Source organism: Dermacentor variabilis, chromosome 10, assembly GCF_050947875.1.
Source record: "Dermacentor variabilis isolate Ectoservices chromosome 10, ASM5094787v1, whole genome shotgun sequence".
Taxonomy (NCBI): domain Eukaryota; kingdom Metazoa; phylum Arthropoda; class Arachnida; order Ixodida; family Ixodidae; genus Dermacentor; species Dermacentor variabilis.
In genome coordinates, this window is record NC_134577.1 from 84,125,865 (window position 1) to 84,146,348 (window position 20,484).

General features: G+C 45.6%; 1 protein-coding gene across 2 annotated transcripts in view; it reads left to right on the forward strand.

Annotated features, from left to right (window-relative positions):
* Positions 1-20,484, forward strand: part of LOC142560752 (multiple PDZ domain protein-like) — a 311,252-nt gene that overhangs the window by 53,486 nt on the left and 237,282 nt on the right. For both annotated transcript variants that reach the window (XM_075673072.1, XM_075673073.1), the window contains exons 7-12: positions 523-752; positions 931-1,239; positions 2,494-2,605; positions 3,440-3,880; positions 9,483-9,562; positions 16,291-16,464. In XM_075673072.1, coding sequence (XP_075529187.1) covers positions 523-752; positions 931-1,239; positions 2,494-2,605; positions 3,440-3,880; positions 9,483-9,562; positions 16,291-16,464 — 1,346 coding nt within the window. The remainder of the gene's footprint in view (positions 1-522; positions 753-930; positions 1,240-2,493; positions 2,606-3,439; positions 3,881-9,482; positions 9,563-16,290; positions 16,465-20,484) is intronic.

Here is a 20,484-nt window from a genome sequence, read left to right on the forward strand (position 1 = left end):
GTTTTTGAGCTGGTTATAAGAAGAGGTGATGTAATTAACGATTCGTCATACTCTGGATGCTAACAAAGGAACTTAAGAAGAAGCTGAGGTCCATGCAACAAGCAGTGAAGCATGAAAATATAGGTGCAACATAAAGAGCAACAATGTGGATTAGAGAGCAAATGGGGATAACCAATATTCTAGTTGAGTCACAGAATGGGTTCCAAGGGAAGGGAAGTATAGTCTAGCACATCGGAGAACTAGGTTGTGCGACAAAATGAAGGAATTTTTCAGCTGACACAAAACGGGAGCAATTAGAATTTGCCAAGAGAGGCCTTCGTCCTGCCATCGACATAAATTAAGCAGCTGCTGGTGATAGTGATGACACTTGTTATGGACTGTGCCAGCTACATAAAAAAGCAAGAAAAGTCAAGACGCAAGATTTCCATTTGCACAACTATTGCGTACAGCTTCTATCAGAGTGTGATTCACTCTCATGCAGCCTAACCCTGTGCCTGTCTTTCATTGCGGCACTGGTTGTAGGCACCCCTCCCCCTCCACTGCCGTCAAGTTCCCTCTCCGGATCCGGGACTGCTGGAAGCACCAAGTCGGCAGCCGACCGCGAAGAAGCCATGGTTCTGGGCACAGAGTGGGCTGAAGTGGAAGCTGTCGAGCTACTCAATGACGGCTCTGGCCTCGGCTTTGGCATCATTGGTGGTCGCAGCACAGGTGTCGTCGTCAAGACTGTTTTGCCTGGCGGCGTCGCAGACCGGGTGAGTTGTGTGAAGGGGCAGTTCGGTCTTAGACCGAAAATTTTAATTTTTACTCTTCAAGTTATATGGTGCTAAAAACTGAATGCCATAAAACGTTTCAGGGCTGGTGCCACCATCTCTCCTTCCTTCTTGTAACGTTTGGTTGCTTACATCTGCCCCACTCTACCCCCTGTACCAGGATGGGCGGTTGCAGAGCGGGGACCACATTCTGCAGATTGGGGACGTCAACCTGCGTGGCCTGGGCTCGGAGCAGGTGGCCTCTGTCCTGCGTCAGGCGGGGGCCCGTGTGCGCCTCGTGGTGGCACGCCCCTCCGAGTCCGGTGACCTGCCAGCACCTCGACCCGCATCGCTGCCACCACCCCTAGTGCTGCCCACCCGACTCCTTGCTGACGCCGAGGAGCTGGAGCGGCGCCTGCAGATCCACAGTGCCACAGTAGCCATGGCAACGGCTACACCAGGGAAGCCCGGGTCACCTCTGCTTTCCGAGGTGAGTATGGAAGACACGCAGTGATAATGATGGTGATAAGTTTTGATGCTGGAGCCTTTATGAAGGGTGATCAATTAGCACTCTGGCGGGAGTTCTCTCAGATCTAGCATTTGTAAAAGATAGGAAGAAATGTTTAAAGAAACAAGAAAAAGGCAAAGTACCAAGTGTCCATTAGCTTTTGTAGCCTCACGGGGGCGCCATCAACGTCTCAGTCGTTGCCTAGCCATCACTACAGTTTACTGGCTTGGGTGCTGACTCTCCGATCGGAAGCCCAGCATCACTGCCCGCACATCTGATGCAACCACCATGGCTGTCGCTGTGTTGCTGCTAGAATGGCTGTCGCAGTTGTTTGTTAACACAGCCGCCGGAGTTGCCAGACTCCTTCAGCTTGGTGTTGCTTATGGTTCATCCCATTCACATTTCTGAGCTCGGACATTGTGGAGAACTGCACTGATTCCACATTTTTAGATAACCATGTTGGAAAGACACACAAGCAGCATGCGATCAGCTTGGCTGAAAAGCGCAAAGGGGATTATCTTTCATCAAAATGCATTTTGGTCCTTCTGAAATGATTTGGGTACTGTAATGTCTTTTTCTCTCGACAGAAAGAAACGTTCCTAGTGCTCCCATGCATCTGCCTCACTGTGGCTTGCCAATGATGCAGTCTTATTTCCCCTCAGTGATGCTGACCTAATAGGGCTCATACTTTTGAGCTGTAGGTAGTTATGGACAACAGCAAAACCCGTCCATCTGATGGGACTACAACACACCTGAAAACACTGTTTTGTTGTGGAATTGGAGGGAAAATAACGCAGCCCTAAGCGTAACACCTCCTTTTAAAGTTCTTGTACTGAGAACCAGGGCCGTGGTATGCCATATCGCTGTGGCTAATCTGTTGCCCTTCATTCTGCCTCTTGGCTAAATTATCTCTGGGAAGCTATGCTGTTATGTTTATGCATGCCTAGCGTAACCTATTCATTGTACCTCTACTTTTAAACCTGTTTACATAAAATTGTGTATTAGATAGGATCGATAACTAGCCATATAGGCTAACGGTCCTAATATTTCTGTGTTCCTGTGTTCATTGGCAATCAACTACAATTTGATGATGGTGATGATCTTGCTTCATTTGTCTTCCTAATCTGTCATCTGTGTGATGCAATCGCGTGTTCAGTTTGCTCACACTGTGCAAGCTTTTTACACATTGAAAGTGCATAATCACCTCGCATGATGTTTACATGTGCTGCCCGCTAGATGGTGCTGGATGACCTTCCCGAGACCGAGACCTTCGAAGTGGAGCTGGTAAAAGACCAGCAGGGCTTGGGCATCACAATTGCAGGCTACGTCTGTGAAAAGGGGACGCAGGGTATGTTGCACTCTAGAATGGTTGGTCTCTCCCCTCTGTTGGCACATGCTGCACTTCTTGCTTTTTGGGTGTAATCTTGTCTCTTATACAATTCTGCGCTGCATGTTTACATGCATTGGTTATAAAAACGGAGGGCTGTATTTGCAAAATACCTATATTAAATGAATGCTGCTTCACTGGTATTCAGTACTGCAGCATGTGATCACAGAGAATTCATATTGTAGAGAATACAGGTATCTCTAAAACAAAGGAATGTTAGAAGGAAAAGCATGTCTATCCTGGGCCACTTATGTGTCAGTTGCCTGACATAAAGTACAGTCCTCATAAATTCAAATGCGAACAATCTTGAAACTACTCCAATGCATTCATTTGTTCCCAGTTTGTAACAGTGGCTTAATTCAGACTCTAAAAAGTATACCTGGGACTACTTTGTATTTATTAACTAGCTATTGAGAAATTACATGTCACAATTCAGTGTTATTGCCGTGTTTGTTGCCGCTCACGTTTCAGTGTATGTGAACTGCACAACTTCGTATTGATGCGTGGTAGATCTTTTTAGTAGAAGTGCAATGTCCTGTACCTCTCCAATTATGCAGAAGGTGTGCTTTTGCGGAGTATCGCTTGTGAAATCTCTTTGAGAGTAAGATGTTAAATATTCTTAAAGTAGACCTAGACAGGTGCGTAGCAAGTACCAGAAGGTTGCAGGCAGTTCAGTTCGGATTGGCACAGGACTTTTTTTTGCCATGCACATGCACTGGTTTAGTGATTTTATCTTTCGCTTCTGAGTTTCACCGGTGCCCATTCCACTGCGACGTGGATGCTTTCTCCCCGCAGACGAGATCTCGGGCATCTTTGTGAAGAGCATCGCCAAGGGGAGTGCTGCGGACTCTAGCGGCTGCATCCGTGTCAACGACCAAATAATCGAAGTGGACGGCCGGTCCCTCCAGGGTTACACCAACCACCAGGCTGTCGAGGTGCTGCGCTCGACGGGCAAGTGCGTGAAGCTGCGCCTGGCCCGGCACCTCCGCGGCGCCCGCTACCTCCAGCTGCAGCACGCCGTCGCACTCTCGGACGCCAGCAGCCTGCCACCACTGCCCACCACGCCAACGCTGACGCCGGGCGCCGTAACACCGGTGTCGTTGTCGGGTAGTGCCCCACTGACCCCTGAGCAGCCACCACCACCTCTACGATCTCCCGTGGAGGACGGTCTTATCATCAGCGCTGTTACAGATGCTGCCTCTTTTGCTGCCCTAGAGGATGAAGATATGATATACGGTGAGTGCCATTCTCAGCGGAACACCGAGTGGCACTGTTGGAACAAAGACTAAAAAAAAAAATGCAGGTTCCATGCACCGTGGGAATGGTTGTTATGTGAAGCATTTCGCAGGTAGCTGATCATCCAGCATTGTTTGGGGTTCTGCAAAGTGTTACCAGGTAGACTAAGGTTTTTATCTAAGGCAAGCAATTGTCTATTTAACGCGAGCATGTGTCTGACAACAGCAACAAGATAATGATGGGGACAATGGTATAGTATGATGGTGATGGCATGATTGATTTTTGTGTACTCTGGTGAACTCACTAACATTATCAAGCACGTGCAGTGGTGGGATAGAGGGAGCAGGAGTACGTTACGTGCGTCTGCTCGTCTACACTTGCCGTTGCTGCACATGGCTGTCCGCATGCGGACCACGTGCCATATCTTGGAGGTACTGTATTTACTCACATAATGATCGCACTCGCGTAATGATCGCACCCCTGAATTTTGTCGTCAAAATTCGATTTTTTTATTTCCCGCGTAATGATCGCACCCCGAACTTGCCGCAGCGATATGTCGTGTGCCAAGTCTAGCTATTATTGATCCCGCTTACGATCTGTCGAATGCTACGCGAACGACTCTTCAAGACAAACCAAGCGGTCCGCACGCACCAAACATACTTAAGTAGATGGCTCATTTCATTACATTCATCACTTTCCGCACTACCATGACTAAAAGAAAGCTGCAACCGAACTTGCCTTTATTATGTGTAGGCTTTATAATGGTTGTGGTCAACAACAAAAAAAAGGCGCCTATCGATTCTTCTCATCTGCACTCATGGGCACGCAACAAATCGCGAGCAGGAACGATAGTAGCCACGTTTACACTGATACGTTAAAAGAGTACTCTAGTCATACACCGACGCTTGTAACACAGCTAAGATATTCACCCACCCATAGCAGAAACGTGCCGTATTAGGATAGTAGTGAAGACAGATGCCGCAGTTTCCGCAGCATGCCGGCATGTGTTTCTATGTCACTGGCAGCTAACGCGCCCATCTGTTTCTGTTCCCTTAAAGTGGACATGGCTGCGTTATTGCTGCAAACTTGCCGATATTAACGATATTATTCATTACTGATACGGAAGAAACTGTTTCAATGCACGTAATGTACTCGCGAGAAGAAAAAAAAAATTGCGTTCGGCGCGTTGGGCTTGCTCCGCCGGCCGCCATTTTTGTTTTGGGCTTTCACTGCAAACGTGGGACGAAAAAATTTTTTTTCTTTTCGCAGGAAATTTAACCTGCGTAATGATCGCACCCCTGTTTTTGCGTCAATTTTTCTGACAAAAAAGTGCTATCATTATGCGAGTAAATACGGTAATCCATGGCAAATGCAAAGGCTGATGGTTGGCACCTTGCTGAGCATTGTGTTCCCGCATGCCCAGTGTTGGCAGTCACATTATATCAAGTTTCCCAGACACGATGCAAAGTGCTTCCTCGCATTGTGACAGCAAGAATTCGTATTTGTCGAGTGCGACACCGATAAAACTAAGAACCTTACTCGGTGTAGTGGTTTCTCTGCTATCGCAGTCAATGCTATGCCGTTCTAGCAAAAGTGTGGCATTTTTCCTTCTCCTTATAAATATCCATATCCTTTGACACTTTTGTTATTAATTTGTGAGTGCCATCTGATGACGTCTGCAAGCACTAAGCTCGGTTTTGGGCATGCGCCATCGTACCCCCCCACTTCTTGGCCAGCCCCCATTATGGGTGTGAGCGATTCTTTGGAAATCATCACCAGTGTAATCAACATGCAGTCATGCTGCTTGGTCGATTACCTGTTGAGTGTGTGGAACAGTATGGAGATCATAATCGTCATCAACATGCAGAGATTATCTGAAAGAGCTAGTCGGTCCTGGCACTATATGTGCTGCCCACTTCTTGGCAAGTTCCCTGTTGTGGGTATGTACCATTGTTGGAAATTGTCATCGTAATCAATACGTGGTGACCATCTGAAAGTGCTGATTGGTGTGAATGAGAGAAGTGAATGTGTAATTGTGGCCCAGTGCATACTACGGTGCAATTAATGTCACTAATTCACATATGTGGTGTTGGCATCATCGCAGCATAGTGTCTGTAATTATGACTACCAATAGTTATTTTATCAGGTGATGCTTCTTCATGACACCATGTGCATTGTAACAAATAGAGTGAAAGAAAAAGAAAGGTTGTGGCCTAATGGTTAGAGCATCGTACTGCTGCACTAGGGGGGCCAAGTTTCAAATCCTGCCGTCGGACGCACCTCCATTTAAAAAAAAAAGAAGAATGCAAATCTACTCGGTAAGGGACTAAACACACTAGTTCACATATGTAGTATCGGCGTCTGTGTGGCATAACGTAATTATGAGTACCAGTAGTTTGTTTATCAGGTGATACTTCTTCGTGACACTATGTGCACTGTAATAAATACAATGAAAAAATGAAAAAAAGGTTGTGACCTAATGGTTAGAGCATCGGGCTGCTGTGCTGGAGGGGCCAAGGTTCAAATCCTGCTGTCAAACGCACCTTCATTTTTTTTAAAAAGTGAAGGCAAACCTACTCAGTAAGAGCCCGAACAACACCGACTGACCAACCGACGTACAGACAGACCAACCTACACACCCCCGAGTGAAACCGTGGAATAGTAGGCAAAGAAAGCTACTATAATCAGACAGAGTGAGCTACGGTTATTGCTTGAAATTCTTCCTAGGGCAAGCCGAAAATAGGCATTTTCGACGGGAGGTGACATGTTCAACACATTCACTGTCCCCTAAACTATACTGAGACAGATGCTGCCGCTGGAGGGGTCACCACAGGAGTCAGGCGCATATGTGCTTGACTGGTCAAGTTTGAATTACCCAATGAAGGCCAATTTTAGGTTTGCAATAACAAAACGTTGGGCACATGCTTGCTCGCCAGCTGCGATTTTCGCTCGGGATGGAATTAGCGGAAGTCTGTTGTATTATTAGGGGTGTGCGAATACCAAATAATAATTTCAAATTGAATATTGAATTGAATTAAAAAAAAAAAGCTGAATATTGCGTCAAATATCAGAAAATTTAACACAAAGTTTATGCTTACAAATTTTGTGCAAGAAAACACAGTGCTGCACATACTCTGGAGTCTATTCACATTACGTAACAAGAATGTTGCAAGCTATCAACAACTTAGGTATCTATGAATTGAGATGCACAGTGGGCTCTACTCTTATTAAAGGGAGCACCAAATTAGTATGCCAGCACTGATAACTCAGTTGGTATGCGAAGGTCTGGAACAAATATTTTATCAAGAGAATGTCTGTTGAATAGAATCAAGTGCTTTTTTTCCTTCTGAAGCTGAACAAATAGAGAAGTTATGTTTTCCTGAATAGCAACTGAGGTTCCAGTTTAATAGTGGCTCATGCTGTGCTTAACGGCAATCTACTATTACTTAGAAAGTTTTGATTTCTAGTTTTCAGACAGAAGGGTTTTTTTCATCCTTATGGCAGGTGATTTCTGTGGCTTATTGTCAGGTCATGAGGCCAATCTGCTCGACAGGCAAAAGCGGGAACCGCGCATCACGTGACATGACCCCGCTCTGTATGGGCTACCGCGGTCGGTGCCGATGGTAGAGAGCAGGCGCCTTTCCACCATCAGGATAGGCGTCGTTTGCTGCCTGTTGTAGGTTCTCAAATCAGGAGACCCATGGAAAGATAGATTGCACAACCTGCCCCTCCATTCAGCAGTGCAGGTGTGCAAAGCGTATCGCCGCAATGCAAGAAATGCAATCCCTGCTGCCCAAGCAGGAGGTATGTAATAAGAAAGCATTACCTACATGGCCGATATTCTGAACTAAAACTTGGCATGAGCTGTTTTGTTGGACTTGCCAGTGTGCAGCTGAGACGCTGACCACTTTCAGAAAGGGGTCGCAAATGGCATACTTTACCACCTGTTATTGACAGTGTGGGGGAGGGGGTGAGTCAAGTTGCCCCTTGCCCCCACCAGTAAGTACGCCTATGCCGATGTTCACGTACGAATGAAACTCGGAACGAGGGTATCATGTGTCTCGCAAAAATGGCAGCCGTGGACAACGGTCATCCCGTGTGCTCGCTTTCGTTGGCACGGTGGTTTGAGAGCTCTCTGGCTGCCGTGTGACTGCTGCAACTAAATCTGCATTGATTTGGCACCAGACCATGTAACTTGACCATGTAACTAACGACTGGCACCAGACCAGTCGGCAACACCTGACGACGCTGCTCCGACTAGGCCTAATGGGTTTAGGCAGTTTGGCCGTGGTGAAAAGTCCCTGCCAGTCTATATGCTAACTGGCCGGGAGCTGTCACGGAAAGGGTGGGTATACGGGTTGCTCATCAGTGATCGGTCACGAGCTCACATGTACTGGTTAGATTGACGGCTGTTGAAGTGGCGTTCGGGTCCGCGGGTCGGCAACCACTGCGAGCATGCGCGCCAAGTTCGTCTCTGTGTGCATGTTCGCACTGTTCGCGTCGTGTTAATCGATTCGATCGCTCCCGTCGACCTTGATGGACCTTGTATCGAAAGATCACGCGCTGTGGTAATGCTGCGCACTTCGAAGCACTGATTACAGCCGGATCTTTCGCCGCATATACTGAATATTAGAAAGAAAGAAAAAAAAACCTGAATGGTAGACACAGTTGGCTTCCGTTGATACTGTGCCGGTTAATTTGATGTTTCGGTTAATTGGATACCAAGTCTCAGCCGGCGCACATGTACTTCTAATGGCCCAAACGCACATTATTTCGATCCGAAAATTGACACTCGCCTTATAATTCGAACTCGACCAGTTATCATGCACGCACCTGATCCCTCTGGTGACTCCAATAACGACCCCTTTAGTGGCAGCCTCTGTCTCGACAGAGCTTGGGCAGCAATGAATGCGTTGTATGCACGTCATCTCCAGTCGAAAAAGTGTATTTTCAGCCTGCCATAGGAAGATTTTCAAGCAATAATGGTAGCTCACGATGTCTGGTTATGGTATTTAACCGATTCTATCATGCGCCTTTTCTTTTGTTTTCGCAGGAAATTGGGCGGAAAATTGCCTGCAATCGGATACAAAACCAACACTGTGTTCACAACGTTTGTGTGCTTTACCACGTGACATGGCTGTATTACGGCGAAGCTGACTTTAGGATAGCGGTCGTCATTGTACAACGCATCTTAGATACTGGCCCATTTTTTTTGCATTACAACCCACCGTATAATTCGATCAGTTTCGTTGGTCTTGTCATGGTTGAATTTCTGGAAGTTGACTGCATTTGATTTGCGAATTGAATTATTGGAAATTACACTACATATTTGATTCATATTATTTACGTATTTGCACACCCCTAATTATTATTATTATTATAAAGGAGGTAGTTTTTGTACTACAGTTTTGGTGTTGCTGCTAGCGGGCTCATGTTGAATATTTATTATGGCTCAACCATTAGATACTGTTTTCTTACAGAGGTTATGACTCTTGAACCACTCATATGCCTTCCTAACCATACATGTGCATTTAGTCTGACTTAGCGGTCGTTGGCTTACACTTAGTCTTGTGTTGTATTCTGTTTGCTGCTGAATATAAAGCGGGCGAGCTGGACCCGAAAACGGAAGCATCGATTGCGGCCCACTGGAGCAATGTGGTGGGACCGGAGTTCGAGATTGTGGTAAGTCCAACAACAGCCTCCTCTGCCCAGCTTCTGTCTCTTGCAGTTTTGAAACCTTCTGCGCTCAATGATAACCTAAGAATTGGGATTGATGGTTATGCTGGTAGATGGATTTATCTGGTCTTTGTGCTTTTGGCTTCAGACGTTCCCGTGGCTTTGTTTACAATGCCTTCGTCTGGGCTTATTGGCCTAAATTTCGAAGCAATCATGTTTTTCTTTTCTAAATGCAGAAGGCAATAAGGCTCTGAGGACACCTATAATCATTGCAAATTGTTGTATTTATAAAGCAATAATATTTTGCGAAAGATGATCAATATCCAAAGTCACAAATCCATTTGAAGCCAGAGGAACAAATGTTAGGCAAATCCATGTACTAACTGTCTATCCCATGTTGGTTGAACCGACATGCAGCGCCAGTAGATGCTAGTGCCAGAGTTCCACGTAGCAGTTTTCGTGGAAAACTGTTCATAGCACATGCCAGCTAGCTGCGGTGGCCATGCCGAAAGGTCGCTCTGGTTCTTAAAATTCTGGGCTCTGCATCATTTCTAGCGAATGGTAATGACCCAACGGGCGATGTTTTTACCTGTTCCATTTTTTAAAAATTCCTATTTTTGTTAGCTTTTCATGATGCATCTGCTCATAATTTAAGTGCAAAATTTTGCTTGGTGTCTGCTCTATAGCTATTTGTTGTAACAATAAAAGGCTGGCTAACGCATATGCTTTGCTATTTCAAAATCCAGATCACTGTTCATTTTATGTTCTCAAATTACAACAAAACTACAAATTTTAATTCAACAAAAGCTTATATTGGCCTCAATTTGTTGTAATTTCACCATAAGATTGCACATTTAGCACTTATTCACAGGCTTTAGCACAATCCTACATTGCATAATCAATTCATTACAAGACCACATTATTACACATCATTACAACATCATTATAAGACCACAAGACCACCCTGTTGATCACGGTCAATAAGTGGAGACAAAGTCCATACAGACAAATTTTTTCCATTCATTCGTGCTTAGTACAGTATGAGTTATTTGTGTGAATGAAATTGGAAATGCTGGCAACTACGGTGGTGCCAGCTTCAGAACAAACAAGAAATTGTTCAATGATGAAAGGCTGAAAACATGGTGATATTGAAGATGGTCTGTCAATAAAGCACATTTCACAAACATACTTAAACAGTCAGTGTAGAAAAGGAAGAAAGGCACGTCAATGAAAACCGATGCGAAAAAAGACAAGGTAGACGTACGTGGTATATGTATTTATTTGCACTGAAATTGGGGCAATAAGGATGGTGTGATGTTGCATTAATTGCATGATATTCTTGCATTATTTGCATTACTTTCTGCATTCCATTGTCAGACCTCAAATATTCTTGGGGCCCTCTATTTTATTCATGTGAAGTTTCTCTCATTCATTTTTTTTATATGTGCATGTGCATGTATGTTGACATTGTCTTCTTTTGCATCGACTTGGGTGGACACGCTTTTCCTTTTTCTTTTGGCGAAGAGACCTGTGGCACAAAACTGCTCTGAGATAAGGCCATCTATGTTGCAGTGTGGTTAATATATGACGATATTGCTGCTGATTATGCCCGTACTGCTAATTTGACCTAATTTTGGACAAATTTTTGTTTCTTGTCTTGGTGCAACCTACATTTTGGTACCTTTTGCGGCTTCCTACAATGCTCTGGAGGCGCAAAACTGCCGGTTTTAGACTAAGAAGCCAGTTCGATACACAGGTACCAGGTCTGCCAAAACCGTGTCAGGTCGCCAAAGGAGACTTTCTTGAAAAAGCAGCAGGATGGCACATTGTGCATTTTCTGCAGTTGAGAACACGTCAATCAATCAATTTAATACATGGATGCACCATCACTTTCAGTAAAAGTCATTAAGGCTGTTAGAGCAGATTGCTGTAATGATGCGTTACTCCATGGGCCAACCAACTTTTGTTCACTGAAAGGATGATCATCAAGATGATTCTATTCTCACATGTTTATGGCTTCAAACCACCTTCCACCAGATGTTGTAGCTATTAATGATAACACCCCTTTTCTGTGAGGCTTTAGCTAGCATGATGTAAACAGGAACTTGCATTTGAATTTTTTCCGTGACACACTAGCTAGCTAATATTAAGTCGAAGCTTTCTTTGCCTCTTCCTTCGACTTTCCCGCTGCTTGCCAATTGTCCGATACCAGACCTAGAGCCACGGAGCAAGAAATATTTAGGAGTGGAAACTCCGCTGTTTGCGGCGACCAGTAAAGGTCACAAGCCCGCGGATATGTTTTCATGCTGGCGGCACCTGGCGGCATGGGAAGAAATTACCGCCATTTCGGTTGCCAGGGCAACCGGTTGAGCGTGTTGCTCCCGTTCGGCCGCGCGCGCCTGACTTCTACCACGGAGTGGCCGGAGCTGCCGGAGCCGCCGAGCCGCCTGCCGGGTGCTGCTTTTTTTTTTTTTCCGCTGTGGCTTCTACGACGCGCCGCATGGTGCCGCCACTGTATACGGTAGCGTCGGCGCATGCAACAATTGTGACTTTATCTGGTCGCCCGCGCTCGCTCGCGCTGACGGGAGTTTCACCTCCTATATGTCTTACTCCGTGCCTAGAGCAAACAAGCACTGCACTCTAAAGCAAAATTACACCCTTTTGCCACACAACAATAATCGTCATCTGTCTTGTCCGCATTTCCTTTCTCTAACGTGGCGAGCCTGGTACTTTCCTGTAAACAACAGCATGCGCATTATCAGCATGACATGGCATTCCCGACAAGAAAGTAGCGGGTGCGGCGTTTGCAAGAAAGGAAACGCAAGCAAGGCAGATGACGATTATTGTTGTGTGGCGGACATACACCCCAAAGGGTGTAACTTTGCCTAAGAGTGTGGATAGAGTGCAAACAGAAGTGACCTGAGGAAAGACTATGGGGAATGCACGTAAGCATGTACGTCAGCTTTAACACAAACATGCCGCCATCATTTTATCGCCTTCATTTAATCATGATCATTCCTTTGTTGTTATACCGTTGCCATTGTTTCGTGGTCGTCACAGCATTGTCGTGTTGTTAGAACACCGCCGATGTCACATCGTCACTCCACAGATGCACTTGTCGCTAGTCCACAGTTGGTCTTACCATTGTTGCCATACCACTGTCATCACCTTGCCATCATTGTATCGTCATCGTGTTGCTGTCATCATGCTGTCACCATCAGTCCGTCTTCATCATGTGAAGTCATCAATGCATCTTCATAAAGTTGTTATTCGTTTGTGGGTGTTGTGGCGTTGTCATGGTGGTGCCATCTTCGTCATCCCTCCATCATTAAGCTGTTGTCATCATACTGTCGGCGATACACAGTCATTCTATCGTCGTCGTGCCATTGTCATACTGTCATTACATCATTGTCATACAGTCGTCATTGCTTCGTCAACATAAAGTCGTCATTCTAGTGCCGTCATATCTTGTCCTCATGCTGTCGTAATCACGCTGTCTTCATTCCAACATCACCATGTCATCAGCATTGTTGTGTTGTATTTTACAGTCAACATGCAGTTGTGGTCATTCTACTGTCACCACCATGACGTAGTCGTCATGCCATCATTGTCGTGGACATTCTGCAGTTAAGTCCTGCTACACCAAAATTGACGGTGCATGAGAAAAAATTTGTTGAAGTGAAAATTCCGTTGTGATGTTCGAAAAAAAAAAATAGCTGACCTGAACTGGTAGACCGCACAAACCTTTATTTCCAAAATTCAAGCACTGTCAACTGCTTCCTTTTTCTTGCCAGAAGCGCTGTGATGCGATTTTCACATTCGACAAGTAGCTGCATGGCAATGTCATCCTCGTGAACAGCCACGCAGTTTCCGACAACATCAAACACATCCAGTATGCATGGTGGGGCCGGCGGAGGCCACAGGTCTGGCACATTGTCTTCATCTGACTGCCTCTCGCGAACACTTTTTACAATGCCCTCACCACTCAGTTCCTCATGGGTGATCACATCAGTGTTAACATCAATGGAATCTTTCAACTCAACACCAAATGGCACATTTTCAGCAACTTGAAAGGCTGCCCAGGACGCAATTGTCTCTGCCGACAAAGGAATTGCTCCGTTGGAGTCGGCAGGATCCTCAGTGAGTCGGCATCTAGGTCGCTGAGGTTCAAGCCTGCATGTGAAAACATTTGACAATGATTGGAGGTTCGGTTGCAGCCCGTGTAGCGGCCATCATCTGCAGTGCCATATACAGATCCAGCTTTGTGTTTCGGCTGGTCTCCACATTCAGAAGGAGATGCTGCATCACTCGCTGCCAGTAGCCACACTTAAAGCTTCTTATTACGCCTTGGCTGGATTATAGAAGTTTAGTTGGGCAGAAAGTACTTCAGCTCCACATTTGTGAGCTCCACATCTGAAATATGGTGGGTGGAGCAATTGTTCAGCAACATGAACACTTGCCGGCCCTTGCTCCTCATGTTGCAGTCAAATGCTAGGATGCATTCTGAGAAAATGGCCGACATCATCCAAGATGATGTGGGCTATTTTTTATGTGGACCACATATTTTACAGAAAGGCCCCTCTTGCCTTTGAAGCAATGGGGCCTCACACTCTTCTCGATAACTAGAACTAGGCGCTTGTTAGGTCCGTCCACATTAGCATATAGCAGCACAGTTGAGTGCTTCTTACTGTGCTTTTTACCATGTTAATGTTGGCAAGTCCGGCAGTGGCGGCGGCATGGCTTGGACCACACTCAGCATGCCAGTGTACCTATACTGCGCGATAACACTGATTGCATGGTTGCTTGTTCATAGCAGTACAGGACACATGTAGGAATTTATCTTTGTTGCTGAGTCTGTCATTGGCATGGTGCAGATGCTGCCAATGGGCCATCAAAATCTGTAGGAGGCCCTTTACTGACTCTTTGGAGGCGTGCCTGTGTTTGTGCTGCTTTTTAGTTTTATTTTTCTCAGTGATAAATGCGTGTATGTGTATAATAAATATTGTATATATAATTATGGTATCTTCATAGCCAATGCGACTTTGTGATAACATTGTTTGACTGCAGTACAGTCAAATAATTGTATTGTGTTCTGGATGGGACAGATGGATTTGATCAAGTTATCCATGGGGTCGAATCAAAACAGGCAGAAAAAAAGGCATCTTGGCACACGGCTCCATTTGGCAGTATTTATCACGTTCTGTTATGCTCCCAGATATAATGGGCACTTAATTTATTAAAAGCAAAAAATCAGAAATAAACAGTAGCATTCCTCTCGTTCCAGCACTAGGGAAAAATATGAAACCTGCAAAGTTTACTTTTAGATAATGGAAATTTTAATTGTGAGAATGCTGCTCCAATTGTGCCAGTCTGCTTTGAAATGTTATTCTTTAACCCAAATTGCGCCATTGTTGGGCCATGGCTTAGTTTTGATGGTGCTAAAGTGGGAAATCTACCACGAAACAGAATATAAAGCATGACACCACTGCATTTATTGGCTGCATTTGTTTATGGCTTTACAGGTAGCAAGACAGTCATTGTGACAGCCAACAGAATACAGTTCAATCCTATTTTTATGTGCGAACCATGAGGCTGCAGTGGGTTAGGTAGGTTAGGCGGCCATGTGGGCTCTGAGGCTGCATGTTAAATGCAGCAGTTCTACATCAAGGGCTGATGCGTGGTGGCGCTCTGTAGACTAAAAGCTAAGCAGTGTCTGATACTTACTCCGGTTGCTTGCTTACTTTATTCACTGTGCTGTAGGACTTTGTTTATAAGATAATTTGAGGTTGTTGAGTTTGGCACCGGGCTTCATCAATGCATGCGTGGCGAGCGGGTTCTGCACCACAGTGCATGCTTCTTGTCAACTGTATCTTTGGTACTGTACGTCTGCCCTTGAGATAGCTCATGGTAAAGAAGTTCAGCACAAATGAGCAAGCATCCTAGCCCTTATGCCTTGTCCGGCGAGCATATATCAATGGCAGAACAAATAACATTGCTTGCACTGATTATGATTCATAAAACAAAATCGGAACATACAGAATATCAATCTTGTGAAGCGGTCCTTCCTTAAAAGGACACTAAAGGGAAAAATATATTGAGGTGCATAAGCAAATTACCCATCTCAATACCAGTAAAGCCACCCTTACTGTGAGAACAATGTTGATGAGCCAGAAAAGGCACAAAAAACAAGAGGCGGGCGGTGCTGCCGCCTTGGGAGTTCCCGCACCAGCCCACTGTGGTGTCGTCTAGACGCTGCAGTCATTGTTGCCACGATTGGCATCAGGCATGTGTGTCCAGTCACATGTGAATTATCCGGTGAGTGTAAATTCTAGGATCAAGATAACGAAGGCTCTGGCCCATAGGAGAGTATGTGGCGAAGGTTGGGACCTTCGGTCGGAATCAAATCAACTAGGGAATTCACCTTTATTGTATCCATAGAGTAGGAAAAGAGGAGGAATGAAACAGCAGCGATCATCGTAACTAGCTTCCTATTTTGTGTACACCTGAATGTCGCGCATGAATGGAAATGCATGCAGGGCAAAGGAATAGAGAAAGCCAAGAGGAAAGTTACGTTAAAAAACGTTGTAGTACAAAAATCGGGAGGACATATGTCAGTGGTGCAGTGGGCAAAAGCGCAACCAGCATGTTGTGGAATGGTTCACGCAGTCTCCTTGCTAGTTCCTCGCAGTCTTTCATTCTTTTCCAACCACCCTTGCCGTGTGCCCATTTTCAAGGTGGCCCAGCTGAGCAAGTTTGAGCCTGGAGGAGGTCTCGGCATCTCGCTCGAGGGCACGGTTGACGTCGAGGACGGCCGAGAGGTGCGCCCGCACCACTACATCCGTTCAGTGCTGCCCGACGGCCCCGTGGGACTCAATGGCCGCCTGCGACCTGGGGACGAGCTGCTCCAGGTTCGGTGGCATCTCCTCTTGTCTCGTCTTAGAAGTCCGTGTCTTGGAGGCCGACCTACATTTCCTCTATTTTAGTGGGCCATCAATTGTAATGCACACCACGTTTTCATTTCCAGAAAAAAAAAAATGCAATTCTTTCGAATGGGTGAGCAGAACAAAGGGATCTGAGGAGCTTGATTTCTTGTTGTTGATCACAGCCGTACGATGGAACAGACAACGAAGCCAGAGAAGATGCTGGCAAAATTGTGTTTAATTGATAAGTAGAAATAACAAGGTAAAGTGAAATGAAGGTGGATGTAAATATAACTTGCCACAGGTGGGAGCCTAAGTTACAGCTTCCGCATTATGCATGCAGTGCTTTTATGAATTAAGCTACAACTGCAGCCATCCTACTGCCTACTATCTTGGGCATTTGTGTACGTGTACAGAGTTAGCCCTGGTAGTGTTACCGTATTTACTCGCATAACGATCGCATTTCTTTGTAAAAAAAAATTGACGCAAATTCAGGGCTGCGATCATTACACGGGTTGAATTTCCCGCGAAAATATATATTTTTTTTTCATTCCGCGTTTGCTGCGGGATGACAGCAGGTCAACAAGCAGGCGGCTGCCACTGTAACAGTACAGGACACCAAAACAAATATGGTGGCTGGCGGAGCAAGCTGAACGCGCGGAACGCGATTTTTGTTCTTCTCGTGAGTACATTACACGCATTGAGACAGTTTCTTCTGTATCGGAAATGAATAATATCGTTAATATCAGCACGTTTGCGACAATACCGTAGCCATGTGCACTTTGAGGCGACAGAAACAGAGATCGGCGCACGTAGCTGCCAGTGACATGGCGGGCATGCTGCAGAAACTGCGGCATTTGTCTTTACTACTTTCCTAATCCGGCACGCTTCCACTAAGGGCGGGCAAATATCTTAGCTGTGTTACAAGCGTCAGCCTATGAACAGGGTACACTTCTAACGTATTAGTGTAAACGTGGCCGCTATAGTTGCCACTCGCGATTTGTTGCATGCTCACGAGTGCAGACAGAAAGAATCGCAAGGCGCCTTTTTTATTTTTGTTGACCAAAACCATTATGAAGCCTACAAGTAATAAAGCCAAGGCAAGTTTGGTTGTAGCAGTTTTTTTTTTTTTTTTTTTTGATTGGAGTGCGGAAAGTGATGAAAAGAATGATATTGGGCATCTGCTTAAGAATGTTTGGTGCGTGCAGACTGCTTGGTATGTCATCAAGAGTCGTTCGTGTAGCATTTGACAGCATTCGACAGATGGTAAGCACGATCTTCATTAGCTAGACTTGGCACACGACATATCGCTGTGACAAGTTCAGGGTGCGATCATTACACGGGAAAGAAAAAAATATAATTTTGACGACAAAATTCAGGGGTGCAATCATTACGCGAGCGCGATCATTATGCGAGTAAATACGTTAGTCACCGCTGCCTTGGCCGAGAGCGGTGCTTTCATACACTTTCATTTCGCTTTGTCTTTATTAACGTTCCAATGAACTTCCCTTGTGCTTCCTCTAGCTTCATTGTGTGCAATTTCTATCGTTATTTTTGTACCATTTGTTATGTGTGATCCACATGCATGTTATTCTTTCAAGAATTAGCACCAAAGTTGTCAAAAGCGAAGCCACAGAGTGAAGCCCCATCTGTCATCAAGCATTTGAGTGATGAGGGATTACTGAACTATAATGGAGCTTCTGTGTCGAAAGGTAAAAACTGAACAGTGTACACTCGAAACTTGATACAGTAAAACCTCGTTAATTCGAACTCTGTTTATTCGAAATCCCGCGTAATTCGAAGGTTTTCGGCGGTCCCAACAGTTTGCATGCAAATATTGCCGGATAATTTGAAGTGCCAGCGTACCTATATCCGGATAATACGTCAGTTTAAATCATGGCCTCCGTGATCCGCAAAAAAAAAATTAGTGTGCCAGTCTCTGAGGCCAGTATAGTTGCCGGAGTGGCAGCCAGGCGGCACTTTAAATCAACTTTCTGTTTCCGGTGAACGTTGTGCGCAGTTTTGTGGAGTGTAGCGGTGGTAACAGTGAATTGCTGCGCGCTGTAAGCACACTGGAGGATGCAGCCTACGGTGCGAGTAATTACCGCGCCAAGCAGTCATGCATCGATGACTACCGTATTTACACGATTGTAACTCGACCACTCTGTCTTAAATTTGAAAATCTGAAGTGGGGGGTCGACTTACAATCGAAACCAAAACATGGCAACGCCAAAAAAGCAAGACCAACGGGAGCTACAACGTAGTTAGAATTTTATGTTTGCTCTATGGCCCTACCCATAGCTTTTCGCTATCCCACATGTTTGTTCGCTTTTCGGAAGAGTTTTTCAACATTTTTGAGAGTTTTACAGTGCACACAGCTCTTAAGGGGGTGTCAATAGTTGATGGAAGCGCCGCTGTTCTATTCGCGGTGGCACCCTCAATACGGCGGCACTTGTAGGGAGTATCGGTAGTTCATGGAAGAGCAGACACCACTCGCGGGTTTCTCTTTGTCTGTTGCGCTTAGTTATCGAAAGGCATTGGTTTGACGCGTTCCACTTGACTGCCGGCTACGTGCTACTTCTATGCTCCCTCAGTCATCATGAGTGCTCCAGGCCCACTAATCGTTCGGCACTCGTTCACAGCAGCGTTCGAAGGGGGCTGCCATCCTTTATGCCGAAGAAACAAATCACTGCGCAGCGAGCCGCAAGTTCGATGTTTCTGAACGAGTGGTGCGCGAGCGGCGACTGCAGCGAAGCGAAATTTTCACCTGTGATGGCTAGTGAGGAATTTATCACGTGCCGAAGTCTGGACGTTCTCCGCAGCTGTAGGCTAAGCTTGCGGCGTACGTCGCTGAAATGCGCAATTGGTCCCTGCCAGTGAAGTGCGACATGGTCATGAAACAAGTCAACATTAGTCATGATATGACTAATAAAAATCGGGCCCCTCGGTTAACTCCCTTTCTTCTCGTTTACTACATAACGAGGGTCTCGAATCCGGCAACATTGATGCCTTCAGGTAGCATATGTGGGTTTATTGACCAGTTGCCTTCACCCAAAAAGATCACGTTCTCGTGACGCCTGCGGCAAGAAGGACGTTCCACGTCCGCCACCAAGGTCTGTGAGTGGTGGCGCTGGCTAACACTCCCAGGGTTCTACTAGTACACATAAATACCCAAGAAAGTGGATGGGGAAACAGCGCTGCGGTAGCTCAATTGGTAGAGCATCGCACGCGAAATGCGAAGGTTGTGGGTTCGGTTCCCACCTGCGGCAAGTTGTTTTTTTCATCCACTTTAATTTCCATTAATTTGTCGTTTCTTCATTCCATTTATTAAGCACCAGTAATTTCCCCTATGCTGTCCTTGGTGTCTGTTTGTTGGCTTCTCATGATAAGCCCGGATCTTTGCCTTTTAAGGACCTGCTCCGCTGCGAGTACGAGTGACTGGCGGCAGAAGACCGTGAAATTACGCCAACCGTATCTGTCAAAAGAGCCTCCCTGACGGCTGCGTGTGGTTAGGTGCATTCGGCATGGGCTGCTGTTCCACAAGATGTCGTAGTGCGGTCGTTTGCCAAATGTGAAATTTTGCGGGACGACGACGCGCTGTGGGACCGTAGCAATGATGACGATGGCAGCACTAGTGAAGATGAGTAGTCCAGTGACCATGTCAGCTACTAATAAATTTTCGTTATCGAATGCGCCCTCAAGTATGCTCTCTCTTTTTTTTTTCCTGTCACGCGATATGGGGGGGGGTCGACTTACATTCGAATCACCTTACAATAGTGTAAATACGGTACTTCAAGGGACCATTTTTCAAGCGAAATAAAGGTGCAGTGTTGATACAGCCACATTTCACACGTTTATTTCTCGTTTATCGTCCATTTTTGATAATTTGAAAACCCGGTTAATTCTATTATTTTTCACGGACTTTGAATTAACGAGGTTCTGCTGTATAACAAATATTGATAGATCGAATTATTGACTATAACAAACTAAATGTTAAACTTGTGGCTT